General features: G+C 42.7%; 1 protein-coding gene across 2 annotated transcripts; it reads right to left on the bottom strand.

Annotated features, from left to right (window-relative positions):
- Positions 1–880: 880 nt before the first annotated feature.
- Positions 881–9,293, bottom strand: tmem154 (transmembrane protein 154). 2 transcript variants are annotated; one of them, XM_041873106.2, is made up of 9 exons: positions 9,044–9,293; positions 7,524–7,586; positions 7,320–7,385; positions 7,148–7,207; positions 6,480–6,686; positions 6,073–6,130; positions 4,976–5,052; positions 4,254–4,300; positions 881–1,619 (listed from the first exon to the last, which is right to left on the bottom strand). In XM_041873106.2, the coding sequence occupies exons 1-8, from the start codon at positions 9,162–9,164 to the stop codon at positions 4,266–4,268; spliced, it is 687 nt and encodes a 228-aa protein (XP_041729040.2). In that variant the 5' UTR covers positions 9,165–9,293; the 3' UTR covers positions 881–1,619; positions 4,254–4,265. The 2 variants fall into 2 exon arrangements, with proteins under 2 accessions (XP_041729040.2, XP_041729041.2); XM_041873107.2 differs by having other exon boundaries at positions 6,480–6,638; positions 9,044–9,290.
- Positions 9,294–9,650: the final 357 nt, after the last annotated feature.

The following is a 9,650-nucleotide window of genomic DNA, read 5'->3' as shown; positions in this document are numbered from 1 at the left end:
GAGAGAGAGAGAGAGAGAGAGAGAGAGAGAGAGAGAGAGAGAGAGAGAGAGACAGAGAGCGAGAGCGAGAGAGCGAGAGGGAGAGAGAGAGGGAAAGAGAGAGCGAGAGAGAGAGCGAGAGAGCGAGAGGGAGAGAGAGAGAGAGAGAGAGAGAGAGAGAGAGAGAGAGAGAGAGAGAGAGAGAGAGAGAGAGAGAGCGAGAGGGGGAGAGAGAGAGAGAGTGAGAGAGAGAAAGGGAGAGATCGAGAGAGAGAGCGAGAGGGAGAGAGAGCGGGAAAGAGAGAGAGAGAGAGTGAGAGAGAGAGAGCGAGAGAGAGAGCGAGAGAGCGAGAGAGCGAGAGAGCGAGAGAGAGAGAGAGGGAAAGAGAGAGGGAGAGAGAGGGAGAGGGAGGGAGAGCGAGAGAGCGAGAGAGCGAGAGAGAGAGAGAGGGAAAGAGAGAGGGAGAGAGAGGGAGAGGGAGGGAGAGAGAGATCCATATCCAGTCAGTGTACTACAACCAGAAGGTACTGCGCAGAGGAGAGGAGGAAACACTAGCTAGTCGTTAGCATAAACATTTGTTGAGCCATCATATCTATCATGGGATAGGGTTAGTTGGCAGTTGGAATAAGGGTATATACCATCTGGTATGGCCTTTACTGTGGGCATTGAATGTGTTTATGTGTTGTAAAGGGGAGGGCCTGTACGATCATTGGAGGTTAAATTATGATATTGTTGTCTGGGTGTCAGAACATGGCCTCCGGCACCTGCTTTCAGCAATTGTTTTATACTTTTTACTCCAGAGGAGGCTGCTGAGGGAGGGACAGCTCATAATAATGGCTGGAACGGAGCAAATGGAATGGCATCAAACGCATGGAAACCAAGTGTTTGATGTATTTGATACCATTCCACCTATTCTGCTCCAGACATTACCACAAGCCCGTCCTCCCCAATTAAGGTGACACCAACCTCCTGTGTTTTACTCCTTCCTCTCTCACTGCTTCCCTCTCTCACTGCTTCCCTCTCTCACTGCTTCCCTCCCTCACTGCTTCCCTCTCTCACTGCTTCCCTCTCTCACTGCTTCCCTCTCTCACTGCTTCCCTCTCTCACTGCATGACAGCTGAATACAAAAGATAATCACATAAAAAGTGTATATGAACTTGAAACAATGACTAAAAGGCACAGTACTGAGTTGATGGCGTTGCAAAAAGCATTCATTATTAGGCCGACCACAATCAGGACCTGTGTAGTGAAAGGACTATTGCCACACACTGTTTCTCCATGGAGTCGATACCAAAGTACAGTTGAGGGTGGAGTGCGCAGATTTTAAGATGCTACGTTCTATAAACTTTTATCTTGTGCATTGGTTGTTACTTGTCTTTTTTAAATGCTGAAATGGGAAATAAATTCAGCAATTCCTGTTTTTTGCAGTCACTTTTGTGGCGGTGTTGCTTTCTTGTTGTCAATGTGGTTGGTTGATGACGTTGCTTTGACATTGACATTAATAGAAGAAGCCTACAGTGCTGCTGGGTAACAGAATGTCCTTCCCTGCGATGGGGAAATGTCCTTTGTCACAGGCAGTACAGCAAGAGGACCGTTGGGAGAGAGAATTGACTGACTCCATAACTCTTTAGGGAGTAGCCTAGAGGAGACAGACAGACAGGGAGACGTCATGCAACTACATTCAGTACATGTTCATACAATCAATAGAATAACGTCCTTCATTGGAAGGAGTGACGTGATGTTTTTACTTTCGTTTGGTTGTCACACCAGACCCTCTGACCTACAGTATGTAACACACAAGCCAAAGGTCCTTGGGAAGGAATTAAAATGATGTCGCTATCAGATACATTAGCTTGCATGTTGATCCTCTAGTCTACTACAAACTGTCAATAAATCCTTATAGGAAACAACAGATATGTACAGTTGACTCGTATGTAGTTACTGTACAGTAGGTCAACAATAGGGCATGCTGTCTACAGCAGTGGAGGCTGGTGGAGTCAAATATGTGGTTTCCATGTGTTTGATGTGTTTGACACTGTTCCATTAATTCCATTCCAGCCATTACAATGAGCCTATCCTCCTATAGCTCCTCCCACCAGCCTCCACTGCTGTAGACGGCATGCCCTATTGTTGACCTACTGTACAGTAACTACATACAAGTCAACTGTACATATCTGTTGTTTCCTATAAGGATTTATTGACAGTTTTATTAATTCCATTCCAGCTATTACAATGATCCCGTCCTCCTACAGTTAACCGAGAGTAGTCTATGACCCTCCACCCTTATGGCACGCTGCAAACCAACAGAACCCTGGGAAATAAAGCTGTGTGTGAATGACGTGAGCTCACAGCTAGTCTAATGGACCTTGACCCTCCCAGCCTTTCTGAGAGAGAGAACAAGAGGCCATCCCTAAGCCCTGTTGCGCCACACTTCCATGCATGCCTGTGGTAATCGCTAACAGATGTCAGGACTCTTCCTGCTTCAGAGGGTTACAAGGTTACGATGGGTACAGAGGAGGACTAGGGGACAGAGTTCAGCAGCCACTGTGTGTGTGTGTGTGTGTGTGTGTGTGTGTGTGTGTGTGTGTGTGTGTGTGTGTGTGTGTGTGTGTGTGCCCTTATGTCAGTAAGTGAGGCATGTGTTTGTGCCTTCATGTGTATATTTCTGTGCATGTGAGTATGTGTGTCAGAGAGATAATAGAAGCATGTGTATGTGAGAGTCTGTCTCGCTCTGTGTCTGTATTTGTGTGTGTGTGTGTGTATGTGTGTGGCCACCACGTATCAAAACAAACTATGCAGGGGGAACAGAAATGACTGTTGTGGCGGGCCAGGCTGACTTCGGTCGTCAGTTGAGAGTGTTTCCTCCGACACATTGGTGCAGCTGGCTTCTGGGTTAAGCGGGCTGGTGGTAAGAAGCGCGGTTTGGCGGGTAGTGTTTACGGAGGACGCATGACTCGACCTTTGCCTCTCCCGAGCCCGTTGGGGAGATGCAGCGATGAGACAAGATCGTAATTGGATCGCAATTGGATATTACATTTACATTTTACATTTTAGTCATTTAGCAGATGCTCTTATCCAGAGCGACTTACATCACGGAATTGGGTAGAAAAACTGGTAAAATACACCAAAAAGAAAAGGAAAAAAATAAATGACTGTTGCTAAATACCTGCACATGATGAGTATGTATGTATGAGGTGATTACGTCAAGGTCAATGGGCAATCTGTAATTCTGTGTCGCCTCCATTGTAAAGCCAGTACAACAAGACTGTTGATTACAAACAATGAGCGAGATGTAACCCTGCGTCCGCTCATCATGGTGGGGAATGAGTGTGAAGCTATAATCTGAAGTGACCAACGTGTTAAAATGAAGTTTACATAGGAGAATTATAATGGTAGATCTCTAATGTAGAACATTAACTGTGACGATATGGTGCTGAGGTTGATGGTTTATGATGATGAGAGAGGGTTGATTATGCTTATTTAAGAGAATTACGCCATAATCCAAGCACAGGAGTTTGGTGGCACCTTAATTGGGGAGGACAGGCTCTGGCTGGAGCGGAACAGGTGGGACGGTATCAAATACATCAAACACATGGTTTTCAGGTGTTTGATGCCATTCCATTTGCTCCGTTTCAGCCATTATTATGAGCCGTCCTCCCCTCAGCAGACTCCACTGACCAAGGCCTGTATTTATACAGTCTCAGAGTAAGTGTGCTGATCTAGGATCAGGTTTCCCCATCCATGTCCATCTTATTAATTATGATCTAAAAGGCAAAACTGATCCTAGATCCTTTATCTTAATCAAATGACAGACTGTTGAGTTTCATGTTACAGTAACAGCAGTACAGGTCAACCCACATCAACAGCAGCAGGTCATGTTATTATGTCACCAGGACAACACATTATGTCATCACCAGGCTGTCCTCCCTCCCTCCCTGTTCCTGAGTTGTATTGATGGGTGTGACTGACGCATTCATCAGTCACCACCTTGGGCTCTATTCAATCCATATCACAGAAGTTCAGCATTACGGCGTATTGAAATTTAAAGGCAATGTTCCCGCTTTAGCGGAGACTACATTCACAGTAAACGCTACACATCTCGGCTAAATCGGGAATTACCTTTAATTACCATTTATATTGCGCAATCGGTAACGCTTCAGTGATACAGATTGAATAGAGCCCATTGTCTTATCTTGCAGCGTTGCCACACAAACCATCAAATTACAGTAGAGTTGACTACTATAGCGTTAACTTGTGTGCAGATGTCGTTTACCATGATCTCATGTTAGATCCTTTGTCCAGAGTCCATTCGAACTCCACCTAAAAAAACAAATAGACAACTCATGGGACGAATATAATATCCCTGTATAAGTCACAAACAATATAGACATGTATTGTCTACGAATAGCTCTCCTATTAGTATGTACTTAGATATTTAAAGTGCACATATAAAATGAATTGACTCCAGTCTAGTCCACGTATGTGTTTTGTCTTATATTTCTATTTATAATTTAGCCCCCGTCCCCACAGGAGGACTTTTGACGTTTGGTAGGCCGTCATTGTCAATAAGAATTTGTTCTTAACTGACTTGCCTAGTTAAATTAAGGTTAAATAAAATAAAAAAATAAAAAAATGTATGAACGCTATCATCACGCTTGCAATGGCTCAGCAACACATTATACAATGGCGCCCTCTATTGGAGAAAAGTTATATTCAACCAACATTTATCAGGGAAAGGTATATGATTACAAATGTCCACATTTCATTTAAATTAATAATACAAACAGGAGTGAGTAATCAACAGAATTTACAACGGACAGATCTTCTTATTGTAAACCAAGAGTAGTCTAATGCTTGGAGAACTAGGACGACTATTGCCAACTAATGTACAAGAGTTACAGACTCAACTCAGATTGTTCCAGTTATACATTATTTTCAAAGATCATTATTAGTGGGCTGCTATACGTTTTTCTTTTAGGGTTTTAGATGACTCACCATCTTTAGTCATCCACTGTTCCAGGTCTTCCATCTCCATCTCCAACACAGAGGGGACATCATCCTCAAACATGGGCCTGGAAAACAGCCAACATAGTCAGTCCATCATTTGAATGTTTTGACATTAGAAAATGACAAAATAAAGGGACTAAAATGAAGGGAGTGTAGAAGGAAAAAATACAAACATCCACTGTTGAGGTGTAAAGACAATCCAAAACAGTTGAGGTGTTTCTCACACAATGTACTGGTCTCACATGAAACTTCTTAGGAATATGCTAGTTTTCACTGGTTTTCAGCCAAAACGGTTCGTATTTGAATTAGCACTGTCCTTCCCTCCAATAGAGTTTGACATGCTTTTCTACTCAAAGCCATTTGAGTGGTAGTATTGCTGATTCTCACAGGAGGGCGCTCTCCTCATTGATTATAGTTTTCTGTCAATGCCTTAAAGTCATCATGGACACATGATTGGCTTAGAGAGAGAGCATTCATGTGCAGTGTAAAGTGTTGACGGGAGATTTATTTTTTATGGCTATTTCCTTTATGTTAGTCTTTCTCTTACACTAAAGATAACTTAGTCATACCATACATTCTCACATGGAGGCTGGTTACCAGGGACAAGGTGTCATATCATAGCAGGAGGAACTTGAGGTTTGCCATATTTCTGCTAAAATGCTCTTTCATAAATTCTTAGGCTAATGTGTAAACACTTCAATTCACACATGACAATTCTTGACCATATACTGTATGCCAGATGTGAGAGACTGATGCATGTATGTTTGTGTTAAACAACTTGTTGAGAAAAAGAGTACACACACGCACACATACACACACACACACACACACACACACACACACACACACACACAGAGACACACACACGGAACACACACACAGCTGTTTCAAACTCCTCAACGTCTTTCTTTCTAAACAGGAAATAACAAGTAGAGCTGAGAAAAGGTGAGGTCAAAATCATACGAAGGAAAACAGATGTACCACCGTATATTAATTTAAGCGACTGCAAGTTGAAATGTATAGAATGCACAGTCAAGACAGCAGTAGCCTAGATAGCAACTCATAGAGCAGTGTTCAATACTTACATTGGAACCTTTTCTGTGTCGTCACTACCATGCAAATATTTATCCTCTTCCACATTATCTGGAATAGGAAACCACAATTATAAGCTACATCATGCAACATCTAATAAAGTAATGTCAAAGTACATTAACAATATCCACTCATACATTGTATATTGCATTTTGCTTGAGTATAAAACTGTGGGCCTACACACTATCCTAAATAAGTATGCACAAAGCTAAACATACCCCTACTCAAAGCAGTTTTTCACTTGTCATAGTATTGTAATGTACCCATGCAATGAAAAGGATGACTGAATTGTACAGTACATCTAGTCATAAGCAGATCTGTCATGGTGTATGAGAATGTGGCCTGTTGCTTCTTGTCATGTGGACACATTTCCAGCTACAGCACAGTTCTCATGACTTACCGGAATTGCTCTTTTCTTTTTGATTCCATCTTCGGTTGATTATGATTATGCCTACTACCATGGCGATTATTATGACCACCAGAACAACAGGAACCAGGATGAAGGTGTGACTCAGACTTTCCTCGAGCGGCGCTTCAGAGGATTTGAGATTATCCTCGTCTGGAAGAGGGACCATCATGTTTGGAAACTGATGTAACACCAACATGTCTGCAATGTTTCTGAAATTATTTCACCATCTCAATAATAATTTCTAATACACTATTTTCTTAAACACTACATACATTTTGTTGTTTGTGTTCAATCAATCAAATCAATCAAATATATTTTATAATTAAGCAATAAGGCCTGAGGGGGTGTGGTATATAGCCAATATACCACGGCTAAGGGCTGGTCTTATGCATGACGTAACGCGGAGTGCCTCAATACAGTCCTTATCCATGGTATATTGGCCATATACCACAAACCCCTGAGGTGCCCTATTGGTATTATAAACTGGTTACCAACGTAATTAGAGCAGTAAAAATACATATTTTGTCATACCCGTGGTATACGGTCTGATATAACACGGCAGTCAGCCAATCAGCATTCAGGGCTCGAACCACCCAGTTTATAAAGCCCCTTTTACATCAGCAGTTGTCACAAAGTGCTAATGTACTGATGTAATATACCTTGTACATTTACACCTGGACTGTCTCCAGAACCAGTTTCAGCTTTGGTCTCATATCCCTCTGAAATGACATAAAATGAAATGAAAAACCAGAGGCCCTTTTTTTTTGTCATGCAAGGCTCTAATGGAGATAAGGTCATTGAATTGTGTAATGGAGACAGGTGTAACCTCACCTGAAGGACTCTCAGTTGATACGTATGGTTCTGGTGTGGGGGTAGCATCACTTACAGTTGGGATCACTGGAGACATTGAGAAAAGTATCAACACAAGCACATCTTATGCCAAACCCTTTGGAAAGTGACAGTTATGAACTATTACCACCAGGTTGTGTTGGAGGAGTATGAATATGGGGAAAGCAGCTAACAGCTAAAGCTCACCAGCATCATTTTCTGTTTCTGGATCTTCAACAGTATTTGTGTCTTCATCATCCTGGCAGAACACTGCAATTAAAGAGTCAAAGGTTAAGCTACACAGGGCCAGGAGTTTTTCCTTATAACACGACCTGACCTCAAGCCTACTGTATAACGAGAGCCAAGAGTTTTCCAGGGTCACTTGACCAGGACAAACTCATCACCCTAATTTTATGCAATTTAGAATATTCAGAATTCATAAAAAATACACAAAAGACTCCACTATGTGCAAACTACACTGAGTCAGACAGTTCTCAGACTCTTCGAAAAAAAAAGGGTTACTCGGCTGTCCCCATAGAAGAACCCTTTGAAGAACCCTTTTTGGTTCCAGGTAGAACCCTTTTGGTTTCAGGTAGTACCCCTTTGCGGTCCATGTAGAACCCTCTGTGGTAAGTGTTCTATATGGAACCCAAAAGGGTTCTAGCTGGAACCAAAAGGGTTCTACCTGGAACCAAAAAGGGTTCTTCAAAGGGTTCTTCTATGGGGACAGCCGAGTAACCCTTTTAGGTTATAGATAGCACCTTTTTTTCTAAGAGTGTAGGTTAACCCCGGACATTCCAAGAAGCATCACAGACACATCTTACTGTAAATGTTTGGGCATGTACAGTGTAATTCACAATTAATGTGTTGAGGAGACATGGATATGGCATTAAAAACCCTTTCAAATAAACATATCCCTTGGTTACCAGCCAGCGGTTACAGTGAAAAAGGCAAGGCACATATACTGGCAGTAGACTCTATGACTCTTTAAACTATAAAGAAGTATCACACATATGAGATAATATACACTACAGAGTGAACAAAATGTGCCATTAGGCCTAGGTAATGTCATTGCGAAATGTTTCTATCAATGGTTTTCCTACTAACAAAACACAATGTTCTTGTTCTTTTGGTGAAGATGGGTCTTTTGAAATAAAACAGGAACATCAACGTTTCACTGTGTTTATAGCTGATTCTTATAATTTGTAACTAACTACCTGTTGCAAGAAGGGAAGTGAACTCAGCCTCTTTCACAACCTCACTACACCATAAAATTGAAATGTAACAGAGATGTACAAAGATAATAACATCCGTTTGGATAGAAGTGAACAAGCTCTAGGAGAGCTATTCAAATATTCAACATCAGAAAGTTTTGCGAAGCAACTCAAAGACACACATGTAACCATACAGCAACGATTACTCAGGTACAGTGTGTAAGACCTACTGGATAGAATACCATGTAGTCAAAAGGCCTAGAACTTTCACAATCTCTTCAGATAAACGTGTCCACACATATTTCAGCAGCCGCCACCCGCCAGTATAAGCCACATTCCAGCATACTATTACACTCTCAGGCAAACTGAAATAAGCGAAGAAGAGAGACACCAAGAGAAGAGAGACAGAGAAAGTGAGTGAAAGAAGGAGAGTATAGAGAGAGCCGTGAAAGCTCGATGTTTCCAATGAGCAGTAAGGGGAAATGATCTTTCCAATCCACACTCCACACCTACCAGTCCCAGCCAGGCAGGCTGTCAGAGCCAGCAGCAACAGGAACGACGGTGGGGTCATTTCCCTGTAGCCTCTCCTCCCTCTCGTCCTTGCGTTACCATGGACAGGAACAGCAGCAGACATAGTGACATTGTGTGGTGGTGGTGGCCCTTTCCTTCTGACTACTAATGTCTGTCATGGCATCCTACTTCCTGATTCAGGGCTGCTTTTGACTCACCTAGAGACTCACAGAGAGGAGGAGGAGAGAGAGAATGAGAGAGAGGGCGGGTGGGGGGACGGGGGGGGAGGGGGGACGGGGAGGGAGGAGAAGGAGTGAGAAAAAAAAGCGAAGGAGAGAGAGAGAGAAACCTTAAGAGCACACAGCCTCATAGCCACACACACCCAGCCAGATCACTCGTGCGGATGTGATGCAATCAACTGTGTGCTTGTAGCCACAAGCCTGAAGCAAATTCCTCCCAGAAAAAGGTATTCAAGCAGTCGGGGCATACCAAAGAGAAAACAAGAGCAGAGCAAACTTACTAAATGGGGGAAAGGAAAATGTTTTGCTTAGTTACATTCAGTAAGGAGCAGCTGGTAGCCGTTCTATATTACACTGGTCTATCTCCTGAA

Source organism: Coregonus clupeaformis, chromosome 3 (assembly GCF_020615455.1).
Source record: "Coregonus clupeaformis isolate EN_2021a chromosome 3, ASM2061545v1, whole genome shotgun sequence".
NCBI lineage: Eukaryota > Metazoa > Chordata > Actinopteri > Salmoniformes > Salmonidae > Coregonus > Coregonus clupeaformis.
Note: the sequence above shows the minus strand (reverse complement) of the source record. Positions and strands in the feature narration are given on the sequence as shown.

Bases quoted from the DNA above. Each gene is read 5' to 3' on its own strand.
- tmem154 (XM_041873106.2), bottom strand. From the start codon at position 9,164: ATGTCTGCTGCTGTTCCTGTCCATGGTAACGCAAGGACGAGAGGGAGG. The intron at 7,386-7,523 runs GTGAGCTTTAGC...CAATGTCTCCAG, and splicing joins AGAAACAGAAAATGATGCTG to TGATCCCAACTGTAAGTGAT. The intron at 6,687-7,147 runs GTATATTACATC...GAAACATTGCAG, and splicing joins TCCAGGTGTAAATGTACAAG to ACATGTTGGTGTTACATCAG.